The following is a 21,149-nucleotide window of genomic DNA, read 5'->3' as shown; positions in this document are numbered from 1 at the left end:
ATACACTAAAGCCCAGATGAGCAATTGATAGGTTTTACATTTTATTTCCAGGAAATGATATCTTGTTTTCACAAAGAGGTATGCCATCCTCTCAAATGGAGGCTGCTTTACCTTTCAAGGGCAGCCATAGGGGTACATCAACATCCAAGCTGTCCAAAACAAATGCCAACAGAGGTGCTTCTGAGGTACCAAAACAATAACAAAAACAACAAATTTAAAAAGCAGAACAGAACTATATAACTATAATCAACATGTAGTGAAGCAGAGTCTATTAAGTACCCTGAAAGCAGGTGGTGCGGCGAGTTCCGGTGGTGCTCTAGATAATGGTGGCAGCAGCAGAGCTGGCCAACATGGAAGGCTCATGACAGAGGACTTCCTAATTCAGTCTCTGTCCCACGTGGTTCTATCCCACGTTTTGTCTCAGAGCGGCCCAAGACCAGTCCACGAAGAATCCTGCGGCCCATCCCAAGCTCCCATTGCCTGGCAATCTTTCAAATGCCCTTGGAGCATGGTCTTCAGGACAGTCTCTTTGCTTTGGAGAGAAAGAAAAGAGAAATAAAAGAGGAGCCTGCATGTCTCTTCTCTGGCCTCCCTACTGCCACCCTCAGTCTCTTCCCCACACAGCAGGCACAGTAAAGAGAAAGTAGAGGTCACATCATTCTGCTCAAAGCTCACTCCTCACTTTTCTCAGAGTAAGTGTTAAAGTCAAAGTCCTTCCAAAGCCCCAAGGCCCCACACAACCTGCCTCCCGCCCAACCTCCTGACCTCACCTCCTACTCCTCTCCCTGTTGCTTACTCCATTCTAGCCACACTGGCCTCCTTGCTGTTCCTCCAACACCCCAAGCATGCTCCTCCCTTTCTACTCCCTCTCCATGGGACAGTCTTTCCCTAGATGGCAGCATGGCTACTGCCTTCAGAGCTTTACTCAAAATCAACTTCTTGGTGACGCCTTCCTTGACTACCTTACCAAAAATTGCCAATGCTCTTTCCATCACTCCCTGATCCCACTCTTATTTTTCTCCATAGTTCTAATCACATCTAACTTGTTAGATTTTTACTTCTATTCCTCACACCTAGAACAGTGACTGGCACAAAGCTGGCCCTCAGAAACATCTGTTGAACAAAGAAGAGAATTACACAGCAACTGGCAGGGAGAGGTGGAAGTTCTTCCATTTTCAGAGAGGGAGGGGGTAGGAGGAGGTCTTTACTGGCCTATAGTCTTTTGTAATAGCTTCTCCTTCCTTGATCCTGGGAAAGCAGAGATCCCGGCCTACATACACTAAGGGCACAATAAAGCCCCCCAGGAAATTGTCTCCTTCCCTGAGACTGAGGTCTGGAATACTTTAGTAGGAGGATTGAAAGGATTATAAAGGTTACTTCTCTCCCTTCTGGGCTGCCTTTGAGGTGGGGGCCTTAGGGGTCAGCAAAACTTCAGCTTTGGAATGCTGAGAGAACCGAGGGAGGCTCCCTTTCTCTCTGCTAAAGGTCTTATCTAGTAGCTCACAGAAAAACGCAGAAGCTGCAAGAAAAATTGTCTTGACTTCCCTCAAGTAAATGTCCTTGCCCACCTGCCCACATTATACTCCTCTATAAAACAGAGGACGGACCCTCCTACTTATAAAGACTAATTCCTCCACCTGTGCTCGGTATTCCCTCCTCTCTCCGGCCTTCCTAAGAAATGTGCTCTATTCACTATCTCAGCTTCCCAGCATCTCCTTCTGTACAGCTGTCTTCAAATCAGCAATTGAACATGCTCAAATCTCTTGTGTCTTTAAAAAACATCAAAAATCCTTTACCCCCACTTCCTCCTCCAACTACTACTATCTCTTGGTGCTGCTCCCCACCATCTTAATTGTAGGCAAATTTCTTGAAGAATATTCTTACTCTTCTCCACTCCCCCACTTCATACCAGTTCCCCAATTCACTGAAAACTGGCTTCTGACCCTATTTGTCCCCCAAACTTATATACTAAATAAAGTCATCAATGTCCCACACACATGCTACATCCAAAGGGCAACTTTTTGTCCTTAGCTTCTCAGCAGCATTTTACACTGCCGACCCCTCATTTCATAATCATTCACTACTGTGCATTTACTGAAGACCTACCAAACACCCTTCTAGGCCATGAGAATACCACGCAGAGCAATATAAAACCCTGTATAATAATGAATACAATTTCAATCTTGTCAGTGTTGGAAAGAAATAATAGGGAGCTATCGAGACTGTAATGAGGGGGCTACTTCAAAGAAGGGTGCGGTCAAGAAGGCTCCAAGCACACCATCCTGATGTCTTCTGTTACCTGTCCCACACTGCCTCTTTTTTCATCGCTCTTTGGCCACCCCTCATGCCGGGCATACTCCTCTTCTACTATCCATCCCTTCAACGTTGGTGTTTCTCAAGAATAGGAACTTGACCTTTGGCTCTAACCACCCACAGAGAATATCCCCCAATCTAGTATCTTCTGGGCTCTAGTAAAGGTCAAAGAAAGGCAGAGAAGTGGGCTCTGACCTACATTTTCAAATACCCATTAAACAGCTTCACTGATTCCTTCAGGTGCCCTCAACTTTAGTCTAAACAAATGCACCATCATCCACTCTGCTGTTCCCGACAGAAACCTGGGAGTGATATTCTGCTGAGCTCCCTCATTCCTCACAGCAAAACAGTTCCACAAACCTGTAGATTCTACCCCTTGAACTACTGCTCAAGTCCATCCATCCACTCTCTCCATCCCCACTGCTATTTCTCTAGCTCAGTCAACATCAGCCTTGACTAGGGCAGCTGCCTCTATTCTTGTTCCCATCACCATATATTTTCACTGCAGCCACATTAGCCTGTCCAGAAAAATATAAACAGTCACATCCCCACTTAAAATTTTCTATAGTTTCACAACAGCCCCCAGGCTAAAGCTTTAACACAGTCTTGAAGACCCTTCGTAATCTAGTCCTGCCTGCTTTTCCAGTCTCGTTGCTCAACACTCTCTCTAGCACTCTACAATCCAGCCACTCTGCCCTTGTTTCAGCCCTCGAAACCCCCTTGCTTTCTTGCTTTTGGCTCCTCTACCTATAACATGCACCCTCCTCCCTTTTACTTCTTGCCTTTCTTTGACCTTACTTAGCACCTTTCATCTCTCTTATTGCAGCACTTTACTCTAAGCAGCCTAGGCCCTGCATCTAGACCGGAAGTTCCATGAGGGCAGGTGATGTACGTGCCCTGCTCACTTTTATTCCCAGCAACTGGCTCTTAGTGGGTACTGAGAAGAAGGAAAGGCCCAGAGAAAGTTAGTAAGGAGGAGTTGTTTCTTTGGGGTTCATGGACCAAGGGTGAAAGAGGTCCAAGTTCTCCAGGGTGGGAAAACAGAAAGCATTTTGAGCAGAAGCCCTGACCAGGAATAGGAACATGTCTGGTCTTAGCAGATTTCTTAGGCACCATAGCAGTAGGCAGTTTAACAGAATACATATCTAGCTGATGAAGAGAAGCCTCAGTAGTTAGGTACCTAATTCCATGGTATTCTATGGAGGAGAAAAAAAGAGGCATAATCAGTAATAACCCCAACCATTCTCCATGATTAGTTCACAGAAATATAGAACACCAACTCATTTGAGCTTGCTCTAAAAATACTCTGTATACATCTAGTGTTAAGTGTAGGAACCAAGAAATTCTCAATAAAAAGGTGATTTGGTTAATGATACTACTCTACATTTATCCAAGTGGTCTTCTATAATAATAAGTTGCTGGAAATATGTCTGAAAAGCAAATCATAAAGTTACATGTTAGTGGGAAGAGAGGATCCATTTTTTAGAGAGCCAAAACAACTGCTTTAAAATAAATGAACGGGACTACATTAAACTAAAAAGCTTCTGTTCAGCAAAAGAAACTGTCAACAAGGTAAAGAGACAACCATCTGAATGGGAAAATATATTTGCAAGCAATGTCTCTGATAAGGGCTGAATATCCGAAATATACGAAGAACTCATATGACTCAATAACAACAAAAAATAAACAATCCAATTAAAAAATAGGCAGAGACCTGAACTGAGAAACTTTTCCCAAGAAAACATACATTGGCCAACAAACAAATGAAAAGATGTTCAACATCACTAGCTATTAGGGAAGTGCAAATCAAATCCACAATGAGATACCTTCTCACACCTGTTATTACAGCTGTTATCAATAGGACAAGTAATAACAAGTGTTGGTGAAGATGTGGAGAAAAAGGAACCCTCATACACTGCTGGTGGGACTGAAAATTGGTACAGCCACTACGGAAAACGGTATGGAGGTTCCTCAAAAAATGAAGAATTGATCTACCGCCATTCCTCTACTGGGTATTTACCCCAAAGACTTGAAAACATATCCAAAAAGCTATTTGCACACCGATGTTCATAGTAGCATTATTCACAGTGGCCAGGACATGGAAGTAACCGACGTGTCCTATGATAGATGATTGGCTAAAGCAGCTGTGGTACATATATAAATGGAATATTACTCAGCCATAAGAGATGAAATATTGCCATTTGTGACAACATGGATGGACCCTAAGATAATCATGCTAAGTGACATAAGCCAGAAAGAAAAAACTAAAAACCACATAATATCGCTTATATGTGGGAAATAAACCTAAAAGCAACAAACAGGACAAACAGACTCGTGGACATGAACAATAGGATAATGGTTACCAAAAGGTAGGGGGAGAGATGGGAAGGGGGAGGAAGATGGGGTAAAATATGTGGTGACAGAAAGAAATCTAACTATGGGTGATGAACACACAATGAAATATATATATGCCTTACTGTTGAATTGCACACCTGAAACGTACTGGATTTCATCAACCAATGTCACCATAATAATAATAAAAAAAATAAATAACTGCTTTATCATCACACACACAAAAAAAAGCCAGGAAAAACTGCTGTGGAAAATAGCAACAAGTGATCTAAAGTACCTCCTGCTGGACCCCCAGGATGGCCAGAGATACTCACACTTACTTCTCTTGAAGCTCTAGCTTGTGCTCACATTCCTCCTCCAGGCCCTTCTCTGCAGCCTATGGGCAAGCCTACACCAGCAAACGCTGGTCTTCCCCCTCAGTACAACGTGGTGGGGATGAGGGGCTCACCAGAGTTCCCAACTTGGTGGGAAGGTAATCAAAGGTCAACCCTGGTCTCCTCACTCTGGCATAGCATGGTTCCCTCAAACCCAGCTATCTATGCATTTGGGGGCACTGAAGGGTCATTAATCACATCTAGAAAGGCCTATCTCCTAAAATGTGAATGCTTCTGCTCGTACCTACAATGAAGTGGTAGCTTTTCGTGAAGGAGAAAAGACTCCACCACAGAGCACAAGCCAGGAACAGGCTTTTGACCTCCAGATGGAAGGACCATTCAGAAATCCCAAGGACTAGACTCAACAAGAAATTCAAGGTTTTAGGATTTCCCAGGTGGCTACTCCACATATTCCAATTAGTATCTTAGAAGATGACTTCTAAGATCACAGTCCTTTCCTCCACTGGGTGAACAGTTCCTATGCTGTGATTCTGAGATGCCAATCAGTGTGACAAGGGAGACACAGATTAAGAGACAAGGAAAGGAAAAACAACTGGAGACAAAAGAAAAGAGAAGGAAAAAAGGAGGAACAAAAAAATGGAGGGTGGTTTTAGACCATTAAGAAAAAAGCTTCTAGTAAAAAGGTCTGCTAATTTTCTGTCCTATGATAATTTTGTAAAAGGGTAAATTTTTAAGTCAAAAATTTTTTTAAAATCCAGTGTTATACACTATTTGTATGCATGCACATAGACACCTCCACCCATGCCACCCTCGCTGAGAGCCACTGTTCCTTAGATAAACACTATCTTATGCCAGGCAGGCATGCTGACTTCATGCACATAACCCTCTTGATTCCCCAGGGGCAGGACTGGGTGGATTTAAAGTACTTGCTAATAAGTATTCTCTCTAGATGAGGTCGACTTGCCAGATACTGTTACTGTTGCCATTCCCCACATACTCCTTTATATCACTCTGTCTTTCAGCAAGGGACAATGGGCTTTACCAGGAAGGCCTTCCAGGTGAACAGGCAGATACCCTCTTCAGAGACTGATAGTTTCTCCTGTTCAGTGTCTGGATCACTCTCCCCCTAGCCTACAGGAAGCTGGCAAGAATCAAAGGCCATGTGGTCTGACCTGGGCAAATATTCCTAGAAACCCCTAACCTCTGGAAGGGCCTGTCTCAAGATTCAGGAGAGCTGTGGTTCATAAACCTTTCTCCCCACCTCAGCACACCTGAAGGCCACTCCCACTAGAAACCTTGGTTCAATATAGTATCAAAGGATTTAATGAATATAGTTTTAAAAAGCCCCTGGATTAAAAATCACTGTTCTAAAGCAGTGGTCCCCAACATTTTTGGCACCAGGGACCCGTGATCCTATGAGAATCTAATGCCTGATGATTTGAGGTGGAGCTGAGGTGGTGATGCTAGTGCTGGGGAGCGGCTGCAAATACAGATGAAGCTTTGCTTGCTTGCCTGCTGCTCGTCTCCTGCTGTGCGGCCCAGTTCCTAACAGGCCACGGACCAATAATTGTCAGTGGCCCAGGGGTTTGGGACCCCTGTTCTAAAGGACCATCAAGATTTTATTTCTAAATAACTTGCTGTCTTGTTTTCTAAGCACAATCCAAAGAAACTGCTATGGAAAGCTAAAAGTGAGAATATAAACACTCTTGTCAACCAACCAACATTTAATGAAAACAGAACAAATGGGGAGGGGGAGCAGCTGACAAAACATTCTGCTCCAGCACCTCACCAGCTCCTGAGGGAGAGTCTCTATAGAAGATAAATGTCTTCCCTTCAGAAAAATCTCATGTCAATATTGCAGAGTTACAATTACTCATGCGACAAGCACTTACTGGATATTTCTTATCTGCCCCAGCTCCAGAGCATCCTTTCTCCAGCACAAGATCTGGCATCCTAACATTCTCCTCCTCTATAAAATTGGGTCTCACAGAGTTTACAAGGGATCAATGGCTAATCAGTCATGAGGCATTACTCCTCCCACGATTTATGGAGCTTGACGACAAACAACCAGCCAGGGAGGCCTGGCGGGGGGCTGCTTTCGGTGGAATTAAAGCCCCATGCTGTCACAGACAGGCAAGTCTCCCTCTCTGAACTCATGATAAGAGCAACGCCTGCCCAGGAGAAAAAGAGCCCTGCCACAGTGTTGGAACTTTGGCAATTACAGGATTGCCCATCCCAATTCCCAGACCCTAAGTTTGGTCCTTTTTAAAATTCCCATGCACTGGGGATTAAACCAGCTTTCAATGGGCAAGGAAGGTTGGTATTTGAACTGAGAATTTTCTCTATACCCCACATTGCAGACCAGTGAAGCTGCTGATGGCTCTGGCCCATGTTACCCTAAGTCGGGCCTCAGAACCTTCTGTTTGTCTCTAGAGAAAACATCCAAGCTGCACTCACTGTGATAACTGCAGAAACTGAGACTGGTGCCAGAACTGCCCTCAGCCAATGGCTGCAACAGGGAGACCGATGTGGCTTACTGTGTAAGCACCCAGTGTTATCAAAAAGGCAGAAAGGCACCCTCTTTAGCCTTTGGAGAGAAAAAGGGGCAGGTGATATTATTTATTCTGCAGAATTAATTCTGTATGAGGTGAGTCAGAGGTGAATTTGGAACATGAGAGTCTTTGTTCCTTTTCTACTGCTGTATAAAGCCAACTACCAAGCTAGGATTTGTGAGAAGAAACCTAGTCAGTGCGCTGGGTGAAGAAAGTACATGGCTTTCCCCACTCAGACCTAGCACACTTAGCTCAAAGACTGACCTTGGTCAAATCTAGGCTGACAGGTCACTGCTCCTCTCAGAAAAGAAAGAGGGAAGAAAACAAAAGGCATTCACAGTGTCCTCATGCTGCTCTAGCACCAATGTAGACGTTGTATCTTGTGTGAACCGCGAGGGGGCACAGCTAGGACAAGTCACTGTTTCTCATGCCTGAGCTTTGCTTATGCTGATTCTTCTGCTTGGAAAGCTAAACCTTAGGGAACCTTTAAGACTCAGTTCAAATGGCTCTTCTTCTACCTCCTCAGGCCAAATTGAGTGCCCTCTTCTCTGGATTTTCCGAGCACCCTGTTGTGGAACATACCCTACTACCTACTTCCCTTTGTATCTCCTTCATAGAGTGTCAGTGCTATAAGAGCTGAGATAATGACTTATTTATCATTTTATCCTGGCACCTAATGTAGTGTTCCTATAAATACTTACAGCAGTGATGGGAGGTGGAGTATCAAATGGCTCCTGGAAGGTAAAAAAATCGGTGGGGTCTTAAAACCGGGCACAGAATCCAATAGCACATAGCTATCAGAAAAGTGGAAAACATTTTGATTCTAAAGAACCACCTGAGGGCCTCCTCACCCTCCCACAGGTCAGAATATCTTCCTTGAGTATAACAGACTCAAGTACACTTCCTCTTCAGCACCACTTCCTGTTCAGTACTTGCACCACCTGGCTCTGACAGGCTTGCTGCGTCCACTCAGGGTGACCAACTGAGGGCCAGTTTCATACCACAGCTGCTTGCAAATCAGCATCAAATTTCTGGCCCTACTCAAAGTGGCTGGTATCTGCTCAAGGGGTAAGAGAAAGGAGGCAGTGGACCGAAGATCCTATTGTTAGCAGTGTGGGTTTTAAGCCTTCGGCTTCTCTGGACTTAGAGAAAGGTACATTCAAAGACACACATAAATATGGGTTACCAAAGGCCAGGTGGTGGGAAACACCTGTAAGAGCCACGAGTTTCTGGTTCCTCTCTGACAGGCCTTCATGTGCAGCCAATTGATATCACAGCACTTTGGCTCTGAAGCTTTCCCAGAAGGTAGTGCTATACTGGATGATGAAAGGGACTGAATGTGATAATCAAATCCATTCTGCTTTCTATGCACTCTCATCCCTGCCCAATAAGCAGTCTTCCTATCCATTAGCTTCCTTGCATTTTGCCCCAGGACACATTCCTTTGCCACAAGGACATTCAAGTCTTAAGCAGAGTGGCTCTGCAACCCTCAACACAATAGGCCCCAAGTGTGAGGAAATCACTTGATTAAATGAGCAGATATTCACTATGGAGGCACAGTTCATTAGGGAAACTCACCCACCCCTTCCCCAGTCTCTTTATCCGAACTCTCTCCAACTGGGAGACTTGCTGGTAAACATATTAGGATCCCTAAAAATGACATAGTAGGATTAAATTTCTCTCTTTGGTTTAACGTTATGCCCAATTTGTGTAATTAAGTTGTGACTCTTATAAAGAGAACCTGTATGTGTGTTTTCTTCACACATTCTCTAAGTCGTGAATCTCTAACTCATACACATCTTATTTGTAATTGATTGTATACCCAAGTCAAGTGTTTTGCAACACCTGGGCAACAACTAAACTGTCTTGAACAACAGCACCACCTAGTGATCAGTACAGTAAATGGTCTGACCATGTATTTTCTAATCATCTTTTTTTACCCCCTAAAAACAAGGAACATACACAGCCTCCCCCTTTCCGGCTGCTCAAGTAACTGAGTAAATTCTACTTTAACTCTCTCACATTCATTATCTTTAACTCCTTTTCCCTTTTCCTATTTGTTCCACCTCTTCTTTAGCTCAAGAATCTGACTCTCTTCCCCAAACAAAAAAATCTGCCAGTTTAGAAGTCCTTCGTTGAGGGCACTCACCTTCTTGTTCATACCCACTCACCTTTTCGTTCCTTAATGAGGACAATTCGTTGTTCTTTTACTTCTGAACTTAGATTATCTACCATCTTACTAATGCAATTGTCCAGAACCAGGGAGTGGGTTTTGGACTTGATGTCCTTCCGACAAATAGGGCATTCTATCTTCCGCTTCATCCATTCATTGATACAAAATGAGCAGAAACTATGCGCACAGTTCAAGGTGACAGCCTGCAATGGGAATGTGAACACACATCAGAAGTGTCATGCTTACTATCCCAAGATGGTTGTAATCTCAAAGATAGGACAGCAATTAATCGATCCCTAAGGCAAAAAGGAAATTTAACTATAAGCCCACCCAGAGAGCTTACAAAAGGTATCAGAATCATTCTTGGGGATGGGAAATTTCAAGCTTCAAGTTATATGATTCGTTTCTTTCTCAAATTTAAATTCATAGCTTCAGGCCCCATGTAGGCTGATTTGTCTGTTTTGTTCCACCAACTCAGACCACTGCCAACATGGTGGTATAGGTACCGTACAAATAAATGTCACTGGGCACAAGTAGGACTAGTAAGTGTGTGAATGTTTTGTACAAATACAAATACATCACTAATTCTCTTATGAAAAACAAATTTATGTCCTGCTATGGTGAACTAGAACCTCAATTTTAATATAGGAAGGGGAGCACACACTGAATACTCAGTATTTAGAATGGTAAGAGGCATCATCTCTATTCAAAAGAAACCAAAAAAGTAAAATAAATGTAAATGACAACTGAAAAAGCGGGGGAAAAAGAAAAAAATGGAAAAATGTAATGGGTACACTGACAGTGCCTGAACCCCTAAGTAAATAAGCCTATGAGAAGAGAGAAAGCAGAAGGAAGCTTATTATTTGAGTAAACCCAGCGGTCAGATTTCTGCCAGGGCCCTTTTCATTCCCAAGAATATAAACCATTCTCTTCATACTCTTGTTTATGTATATCTCCTAAGATATAACTTTTTCTGAGGCTTAAAGTCTTTGTTCATGCTTTTAGGATAGCAGTGTAAAATAACACAGAAATTGTCTATTTTTCAAATGCCAGGTTGAGCCCAGAAAGCCAACTAGGAGACAATCTGTTTACTATATGAGGAAAATTCTCATAAACAAGACTAAAAACCTGTCTGATTAAAATGAAACATCTTGTCTATGAATAAAACATGGGCATCCTAAAAAAAACCTAAATCAATAAAACCTCTTTCCAACACTGATTTTAAGAGGAGACCAGGAGAAAAGGTCAGGCTACTGCTGTAAACAAAACACAGCTCAAGTTGTCTGTCTGTGCAGATGTTCCAGGTTGGCTAACTCATCACCCACCCCAAGCCCCCTTCCGTGTCTTTCTCTAATAGAGTCTGTAAGTCCCATCACAATAATACTGAGTTTCTCCTGAGTAGGGAATCAAATGACTAGAAACTAGGGGAAACTATGACCTGAAGTTAACGTGGATTCAGGGCAAAAGAAATAGGTCTGCCCAGGAGAAATTTTTCAGGCTAATAGACTCAATCTTCCTAAAGACCACCACAAAAAAGGAAGCAGTGTCTATATGCATTTTCCTTTTTAAAGGAGTCTGAAAAGCACTGTCATTTAACAACTTTAATTTAAACTTGTGGTATAAAATGAACTGGTCACAAATGATAGAATTTGTAAAAAAAAAACAATAAAAGAACGTCTGTGGAAAAATATTACAGGATAATATTTGGTAACCTAGGAGAGGTTTCGTTTTCATAAGGAGCTTCAAAGTCCCTGAAATATATTCCACTTGACTGCCAAATTCCCAAAGTGACCATACATCAATGACATTTACCTCCCTGTTTAAAGGCTGTGCTACGCGCCCACTCTCAGCATCATGCCCAGAGTAAAGAAAGAGTACTTTATTGAGCAGCTTTATTCTGATACTTCAGAAATTGAATGCCATGTGGCCCTGTTTTCTCCCCAACAATAAAGAGATAAAGACTTTATTGCCACTAAAAATATTGATTATATTAAATGCTCAAGAACAAATGAAATTAAAAAAAAAAAGGACAGTGAAGGTAAAGAAGACTACAAAAACAAAAGAGAAGTGGCCACCTCTAGAGGTCACTTTGAAGTCAAACAGCTACAAGAATTTTCTGGAAGAAAAGGTCTTCAGAATGTTTCCCTATAGCAGAAGCAGTCTGTGTAGCCGAGGCTTCATTCAGAAATGGGAGAGTGACAAGGTGTGAGTCATTGTTCATAATTACCTCAATGAAGTATTCTGAGCAAATAATACACTGGAGCTCATTCTCTAGCACATCATTCATGTGGCTAAGAACTTCTTCTTTCTGTGCTTGCACCTTCTCCTTTTCTTCCTGCAAAGACATACAATCCCACCTGTCATTCTGGAGAACCAACAAGAATGCAAAACAAGACAAGCAGCAGGGTTAATCTTCTGGAATGGAATTCAGAAGGAGCCTAAATTAAAAATTCATCCTGGCGCAGCAACACAGAGAATAAAACACTTCCCCTAAGGGTTACTGTTTCTTAGAACTGTCTTCTAATATGGAGCATTGTTTTCCTTTCTTTCCTCTCTTTGCGTTTTTAGTATTTTCAATGTAGTTTCTCTCTCCTTCTCAAAATTAACCAAATGAGAAAAACTGAAGGTAGCATACTAACCCCACCAACCACCCGAGATGGCATTAAGTATCTCATAGTGACCTGCAGTTCAGAGGTAATATAAAATTACCCCAAGAACCAAGAACTCACTGGACAGGAAGATGGAAAGAACAGTCCCTAGAGGCAGGAAGCTTGAATTAGTATATAAGGTCCGGTGTGCTTTTCGTAGCTGTCTCTTCTATAAAATAAGGATAATCTCTATCTTGCCTGGAGGTGGCAGGCTGAAGAGGTGGCCTCTTGAAGGACCTTTAGGCCCCAAGATCATGATGCTTGCCACTTCCTACTCCTGCAGAGGTCTGCAGTACAGTTTCCCTAGGCTTTCCCCAAGAGGTCAGACTGCTTGTGGACACCGTTTTTAGAGAGGATCCTGGGTGAGCTCTTCTGAAGCAGACATTTAAGTTAACACCTCATCTCTCAAACAGAAAGTATCAAGAGCCCCTGAGGGGGAGAGGAAAAGACAGTTATGGCATATTTGAGTGGTTGATTCATTTTTCATCTTTTATTTTTTCTAATCCAAGCAAAGGCTGTTAGACTGCTTATGGCAGTTAATAGGGTCTGGACCCATTTCTAACTAGTTAAGTTCCCTAAAAACTTATGAATTGCTGGGTTTAAAAAGATGTGGTGTATTCTTGGAGGTTGAGGAAGAAGGTACTATGTGATTTAAACAGAGGATAAGGATATCAAACCAAGTGAAAAGAGTCTCCTTCTTTCTGTACTCTGTTCCAGGTCTACATGTGAGGTGGGGTGGGGTGAGAGATGCAGTCAGACGCAGGCGTTAATTTCAGGTCAAAAGTTGCAAACTGATGGTGGACTGGATCCAGCCTACAGATTTGTTTAGTTTGGCCTTCATGGTATTGAAAAACAAAAAACTGAATATGTTGCCAATATTTGAAAATTCATGTAAACATTTGGATTTCCATCTTCTGTGGAAAACTCAGAAGATTTGACAACACTGGGCTTGCATTTCTGGATGGCAACAACTGACTGGCTGCAGCGGAGGGGAGCTGCCTCTTGGGGAAGGGGAGGAAGGCGAAGGCCCTTTCCCTGTGCACCTCCATTCTCACAGCTCCCTGCTGTGTTCTTACACCCCAGCCACTTTACTCACTTCCATTACCAGGCTAACCTCAGTGGGCACTTGAGTTTATATCCCCTAATTTAAGAGTTCCACTGATTTGATGTGGAAAATAATTACATAAATACATGAGGATGAACTATTTTTTATTTTCACTACACACTGAAGGAGCATCTATAATAGACAATCAACTAGACTGCAGGATGCAAGTGTCTTATTCCCAGCATTTCTCTTCTGAATGAGAAAAGGAAATAGATGTTGTCTTGTAGGCAGAATCTTCTATAGGCCTGAATAATTTTACGGATTATTTCTCCTGAGGCCAGGAACAACCATAATCTCTTACTTCATTCACCATAGCAACCCTTGCACTGCTGAAAATGCTGAGTTGCATGTACTAACCAAATTCTAAACCTTCATCTTCTTTCTAGTACCTTGGTCTGCTCCAATTCTTTGTTCTTGGCTTGAATGATTGCTTCAAAGTCCTTCTTGCTGCGATTTAGCTCTTCCATTAAAGCCCGATGCTGCAGAAACAGAGCAGATACATACTCAAGATGAGCTATACTGTACTCTTCCTTTTAGCCACACATGTCTGCTCCCTCTGTCAATGGCTTTGGTTCAAGGGATCAATAGACTGGCAATTTCAAAATAATGCCTTTGTTCCTTCTGGATATCACATTTAGCTGCTGCTTTTTTTCTAGGAAGAGGGCAGATAGGGAGGGAAGCCATCAAATATATTAATCCTTCTGGAAATAAGCCAGCCGCAGTGGCCATCCAAATCAAGCGAAGAATTTATACTGCCTTATAGAGAGTTTGATTCTGTAGGTTTGGCTTGGGCCCCAGGAATGTGCGTATTTTTTAAAAGCCACCTAAGTGATTCTAGGAACCAATGTTCAAGAACTAATAAGTAACTCTGAGGCTGCCCTGCACTGGGAGTGGCTTTTAAGAAATAACCAGGGAGAAATAAAATTCAGGGAAACTAGATAATCATTTTCATTGAAATAAAAAAGACCTTTAACTTATTTATTCCACCAATCACCCACTACATGCTCCTAAGAAAATGCTACCTAAACCTTGCCTGTGTGTTCTGGAACCTGGCATACCCAAGACCTAACAGCTCATTCACTGTGACCAACTACCTATACTAAATGTCAAGAGGTTCCACTTCTATGAAACATAATTTCTGAGCTCTTTTGTGTTTAAGTATAGCTTACGTATTAAATCTCACCTGAAATCCCTTTTTAAAAGAGGGTGGAGTAAAGGCAAGCATTTCTGAAAAGATAACTTAGAATCAAACTTAAAAATGTGTGGTCGCCTAAGAAAAGCAGTTAGAGCAGAAGGCCAGGGTATTCATTCATCTTGACCGCTAATTAGATGTGCATACCTTATCTTTCTCATCTATAAAATGGGAAAACAGGCACCTCTCCCATTTAAGCTCTATGTAAATGGAAGTTGTTATAAAAGCCTGGTAAATGAAAAAGAAAAGCTTCAGAAGAACCAACAGAGTGGACCAAAATACAACCATGTTTTACTTGAGAGAGAAGTATGCCCCCCAGGCATGTTGTTATAGAACTGTGACCTAAAAATATCCATTTTAGGCTAATGAACAGAGACTGGCCAAGTACCTCATACTAAATGATAGTGTGTTTTCCTGTCTCAGGAAAGGATGTGGAGTCATGGGTACAGGGCACTCAATGATCCCTCAGAGATTTCCGAGTAGCAGAAACTTACCCCTTTCCAGTTAATTTCAAAACAATACCTGAATATCAATTTAATAATACTTTAAATGGGAAACATGCCTACCCTCCCATCCTAGAAAATAAACAAACTTAGAAAATAAATTTCCAAAAAGATTGAATTAATTTTCACCTAATTCCTTCCAAGGCTGTTTGTGCAACCCTCAATGATATCAAGGCAGGCACCTCCCAAGTCTATAATAATAAGTGACTGTTAACACTGTTTAAGGTTGGGAGGTAGGTATGCAACAAACGAATGTAAGGATATATTATCCTAAACAAATTCTAATGCTCATTTTCCTCAAGGAGACATGAAGCATCCCACTAACCACCTGACTAAATTTGCATCAAACTAGTAATCATAACACATAAAGTTTAGAAGATAAAGCAGGTTTTAAAGATGTAAAAAAGCTTATAAAAAAAAACAGAGATAAACAGTCAAGTTACATGAAATAAATTACAGGCAATATTTTAGAATTTTATTACTGTGAGTCTTGCCCTTTCAGTAAATCATTGTTTTACTGACTGTTAAATTGTACATTCATGACCTGACCTAAAGTGCTTAATTGGAACGTTCTCAAATGGTTTCTCAATGGCTTCGGCTTAAGAATGGTGAGGTAATGGAGGCCCTTGCAGGCCTTGGTGGCTAAGTCGTAGCTCGCAATTCCCCTCTGCTGTCCTCACCTTTCTGGAAATGCAGCCACTTCCCCCAAAGAGCCTCCTAATTGCTATAAGCTCCATTCCATCTTCACTAGAGCAGCTCCTGCTCAAATGAAGATGTAAGTTTTCATGCTGAGGTCTGGCATGTCTGTGAGGCTCCAAATCTCTCACCTGATGGTGTGAGCAGCTGCCATCTGCTCTGTCTACAGACTGGAGATGCCACAGAGGCGTGTGCTACACAGCAGAGGCAGCCAGTGGCCACATGCAGCCTGGCTGCCCCCTGCTCTGCAGCCCACTATAATCTCAGTACAATAGCAAGAAATAAGTTACCTCCTGCAGAGCCTGGGCCAGCTGTTGCTTCAGGTCCTCCTCTCCTTGCTCTTTCTCTAAACCCTGCAAAGCCAAAAACAAAATAGAAGTTTTCCCAGTAAGAAGGAAAAAAGGAAACGAAATCGAGCAAAAAGCAGAGCAGACCAGCTAGCATGAGCATCTGGAAACAGGGGGCAGGAAGGGGGAGTGGAATTTTCCCATTTTACTTCAAACTGTTGGCAGTAAGGGATTTAAGCAGAGTTAACTGCCCAATACTGCTCACCTCCGAGATGCCACCTTCGATCACCACTCAGGCTGTTCTAGAGAAACTCTGGGCTAATACTCCAAGTCTCCTTCACTGGCAAATGCTGTGACTCCCAAAAGGATGTAAACTAAGAGGTGCTGAGCCACCGACTATATAAATTCAGATGTAATCCCCTATGCTAGCACTCACAAGCTCCACCACGTTTCTTCCCTTGATTCTGGGCACCCTCTGTTTCTCATTCTGAGTCTCTTTACCACGTCCAGTCTGTAAACTGCTTCTCCTCCCGCCTCACCTGAGCTTATGCTATATTTCCTCCATTGGTCCCCTCCGATGTGGATGCCTTCTACATCATTAAATTCAGTCCTTCCACAAGAAACTCTGGACCCTTCCCTCTTGACTTTAAGAATTACCTACCCATTTAATATGCCAGCTTGAAGTTGTTCTCTAATTTAAATATAATAACTTAAAACTATTCCGATTATTTTATATGTATAATATAGCTTTATTAGGCATCTTTATAACCACCCACACCCAAGTATAGTGCCAGACAATGTGGGTACTAAAAAAAATCTGTGAAGCAGCAAGTGTTAAATGGGCTTCTGAATAAGTAGTTAAGGTAGGCTAAATCCCTAGGGCTTGGTGGCAGAGGGAAATCCAGCTAATAAATAAAGGACTAGATACACTTCACTATGAACAATTTATATGACTTTTACACATGCAGAAAATTTCTAAACCAGTCTTTTTTGCCTTTATCATTTTGGTATGGAAAAAGATTTTTACAGCCATACCTTGAAGAATTCCATAAAGCAGCCACAACTATTAAATAACAGTAACTTTGGTCCTGAACACATTAGCCTTTAAAGAGACTTCTGCTCTGGGAAAGGTGGCAAACACTAAATATGTAAAGCTAACCTTCCCTCTATTAATTTCGAGAACTAGTCCAGGCTGGAAAGGGAAGCAAAAAGATACACATAAGCAAGCAGTGTACACCCTTAGAAAAAACTATTTAATCCATGGCCTCTGCTAATACTACCAGTTCAAGAGGATAGCGGAGATTAGAATGAAATTTATAAATTGTTCAGAATTAAGCCAATACTACTGGTTGTTCCTTACCTTGAACAAAGTAAACCAAAGCTTATTCATGTCAATCTTGGGCTCATTTTAGTTCTAAGTCAACAATGGGGAATTCAAGACATTCAGTATTACCTGAACAAAACATGTGGCTCTTGCCAGACAGGAACTGACATTTTGAACAGAGACCAGGATCAGCTCTAGCCTAGAAGCTTTGTGGAAGAGCTTGCCATTCACAAAAATGACTCAGGGACAGGAATACATTTGGTCTTACTCTGACACAGCTAAGACAGTCATTATTTTATCTTACCACTAAAGGTACTATGGAAGGTGGCTTATCACTCAACCCAACAACTGAATCATGGTATACCTATCTCCTCCCATGATAGCTGCTCAGGATAGAAAGAAAAACATTTTCTGCCTTTGTAGCCTCCCACTTCCTAGGTTACCATTAGAGCTAAAATGTTGCTAGGTGCATAAAGGGCAGAGTAACTAACTAACCAGTACCGGCCTTGGGGCTACCTGATTAGGCTTTGACAGAACAAAGTAAAATAACTCATGAGGACACTATTAGTTTAATTGGAATGTAGTGTGGTTTCGTGTCATCTTGACCTTCATTCAACCTCTCTCTGAATTTGTTTCAGTTCTAAGATGCCTCAACTTTATATCCTGAGATCAGTTACATCGTGGGGCTGGCTCTGCCAGTTACCCTACCCCATCTTGGCACCCCAATTCTGGCTCTTGATCTGATAATCATACTGAAGCCTTAACCATTGACTCAATCTCTTACATCAAAGCTTTCTGTTCCCACTCCATCTCCTGTCCCTGGAGCTCAGCATTTGGTTCCTGACCCAGAAATAGAGAGCTCTGGCCAGAGGCTCACAAAGAGCCTGCCCACCCCTCTTGTCCTTTTGTCCTGTGCGGTACCTGGAGAAACTGCTGCTCTTCCTTGAAAGTCTTCTCTAGCTGCTCCACTCTGGCCTGCTGCTGGGCCTGCTCTGCACAAAGCTGGAACTGTAAATCCTGTAATTCCTGCTCCATTTTCACAATTTTCTTTGAGTTCCCTTTTGGGGTCTGCTTTTTCACATTCAGAACAGCTTTCTGTTTTTCTTGCATCTGTGTTTTCAGCTTCAGAATCCTGGACATGGTCACCTTAAACAACTCTAAGCTGCTCTGAGATGCAAAAGGATTTGATGCTTTCTCCTTATGATGAAGCTTCACAGCTTTTGCGGGGCCAGAGTAAACGTGAGCCCCTGTAGTCTTCTCACTTGGCTCAAGAGAAGTTAACTTAGGATCCAAATATTCAGAGCATTGACTGGCCACTTCATCGTTCCCATGTGATTTCACTGGTTGACCACGTTCACAAGCTACTCTACTTATTTTGGATTTCAACTTTGAGGGGCCTTCAGCTCCAGGATCCTCTAATTCATCCAAACTAAATTTCCTCTTAGTTCTCAAGCCCTTACTTTTTTCCATCATCTGGTCACTCTTTGGGGCAAGATAAGGATACATCCTCTCCCAATCTTCTTCAGTAACTTCATATTCATACTCTGCATTCTCTTTACTTTCCAGGGGAACTCCAAGCTGGATGTGGTCTCCCTTCTGAATAGAATAGACCTTTAAAGGTTCTAGACGTACTCTATTCAGCCAAACGCCATTTAAACTCTGAGGAAAGGGAAAGAAAGACATAATAAGCTTTATGATTTTCTTCCTCTTAATAGAATTTCTCTCTTGCTGTTGCAAAACCTTCTGCCTCTTCAGAAGGGAAGCCCTTGAGAACAAATAGAAAAGAGAAGTTCATAAACCACCATCATTAGAAACAGCATTCTTCAAACAGTGCTTTGGCTTTTTACTTATATTTCACATTCATGCTTCCACAGAGAACTGCCTGTATAACAGGCAGGAATCATCTTATTACTGGTGGATGAATTACTCAAATAAATGCAGTAGCATTGAAAGAAACTGAATTTAATAGCTCCTACTTACCTAAACTGGAGGCAATGGCTCAAAACTGAAAAAACTGCTATTAGTAAAGAAAGTTTAAAAGGTAGGCTTGACCAGGAAAGTCACACAAGCATTATCTCAGGATGTGCCGCCTGAACGGACCAGTGAATGAGCAAAGCACTTTCCAGTACACATAAACCAAAAAAGAGAGTACCAATACCTTTTCCTGAAGGTGGGCTCTGACCCAATTAATAGCACCAGAGATTCATGGGCAATATAGCATAGTGGTTAAGAGCTGGAGCTCAGGACAGGACTCAGACAAACTTGGGTTCTTAACCTACTGCACCACCTTGGGCTTATTAGTTGCCTGGCTTTGAGCAATTTACTTAAACTCAGTTTTGTCTGTAAAATAAGGGTCATGTAGTATCTACGTCATATAGTACCTGTGAAGAATAAATGAAATAATGTAGTACCTACGTCATATGGTACCTGTGAAGAATAAATGAGATAATACATGTAAAACAGCAGAGTGACTCACATAAAATAAAAGTTCAATAAATATTTACTTTATGGTTTTAATTAAATTATAGTGTAAGGGTTAAGAGCACCGTCCCTGGAGTTGGACTGCCTCAGTTTAAAATCTGGCTCTATCACTTCATAGTTGTACAGCTTTGGGCAAGTTTCTGAACGTCTCCATGTCCCAGTTACCACATCTATAAAATGGAGAATAGTCTCTCCCTCATGGTGTTCGTGTGAATTTAATGAGATAACACATGTAATATACTTAGAAAAGTGCCTTGCAGATGGTAAGCTTTATATAAATGCTCGCTACTATTACTATATTCTGGCTCAATTAATTTATTAACAATTACTTTGATTCTATGCTTAGTATCTTGCAAGGTAACTATTCCACGTGCAAAAGTACAAGTTACGAAAACCATTTTTAGCAGCTGACTGTGGAAAGAAAATACAAGGGCACATGTAAGTGTGGGATTACATAGCAGAGCCCATAAATGTAATAAAATAACATGTGGAGCTGGGTTAGCTAAGAGATGCTAAATGGGGAGGACAGATTCTAAAACAGACTTGAAACAAACGCAGATTTAGAGTTTAAAGAAATGAGTGGGCATTTTAATCTCTATCAAGGATTTAACTTTAGGGGATAGGCCAGAGATGAAGCTCACAGCTGAACTGGAACTGAGACTTATGTTTATACTGGTAACTATCGGTACCAGCTAGAAAAATTAGTCATCCCAAATCTGAGGGACAAGGGCTTGACAAGGCACAGAGGATGAAGGTCAAATCTCGGCCGTGGTTTGGTATTAGGGACCTGTTTCTGGTTTTACAGTATTTGGCTAGAGTGGGGGAGAGAGAGAGAAAGCCGAGCATAGATATACAAAAACTGCCTTTAACCCACTGCCTTGGGCCAAACCTGGCTTATCTGACCAATCTCTTCCCAACCTTTCTATTCATATTTAGCCTGAGAAACTACAAGGAGTAATCAGTTTTCTGACAATAGTGGGGAAATAACAAAGGTGGGGAATGGAAGTCAGAAGAATCTATTTGAGAACACTTTTATATCAGAACAGATTATACATAGGAAAAAGGTCTCAGGAAAAGTAATATGACAAAGAAGGCCATCTAATGTCAAAGTATAGACATTTAAGAAAAACCTCAAAGGCAAAAATAAGAGTAAATAAATAAAGAAGGTTACAGAAGCAGCCCAAGGCT

General features: G+C 41.9%; 1 protein-coding gene across 7 annotated transcripts in view; it reads right to left on the bottom strand.

The window, feature by feature from the left end:
* The window catches only part of RNF8 (ring finger protein 8), a 41,810-nt gene that overhangs the window by 1,970 nt on the left and 18,691 nt on the right, over positions 1–21,149 (bottom strand). For 2 of the 7 annotated variants that reach the window (XM_016152678.2, XM_036239554.1), the window contains 6 exons: positions 18,402–19,139; positions 16,160–16,222; positions 13,868–13,957; positions 11,953–12,060; positions 9,724–9,928; positions 18–532 (listed from right to left, as the gene is read on the bottom strand). In XM_016152678.2, coding sequence (XP_016008164.2) covers positions 516–532; positions 9,724–9,928; positions 11,953–12,060; positions 13,868–13,957; positions 16,160–16,222; positions 18,402–19,139 — 1,221 coding nt within the window. In that variant the 3' untranslated portion in view covers positions 18–515. Of the gene's footprint in view, positions 1–17; positions 533–8,253; positions 8,287–9,723; positions 9,929–11,952; positions 12,061–13,867; positions 13,958–16,159; positions 16,223–18,401; positions 19,140–21,149 lie in introns of those variants that run through there. The other 5 variants (XR_004956354.1, XR_001597849.2, XM_016152679.2 and 2 more) reach the window with 5 other exon arrangements.

Source organism: Rousettus aegyptiacus, unplaced genomic scaffold (genome assembly GCF_014176215.1).
Source record: "Rousettus aegyptiacus isolate mRouAeg1 unplaced genomic scaffold, mRouAeg1.p scaffold_m13_p_1, whole genome shotgun sequence".
Lineage (NCBI taxonomy): Eukaryota > Metazoa > Chordata > Mammalia > Chiroptera > Pteropodidae > Rousettus > Rousettus aegyptiacus.
Note: the sequence above shows the minus strand (reverse complement) of the source record. Positions and strands in the feature narration are given on the sequence as shown.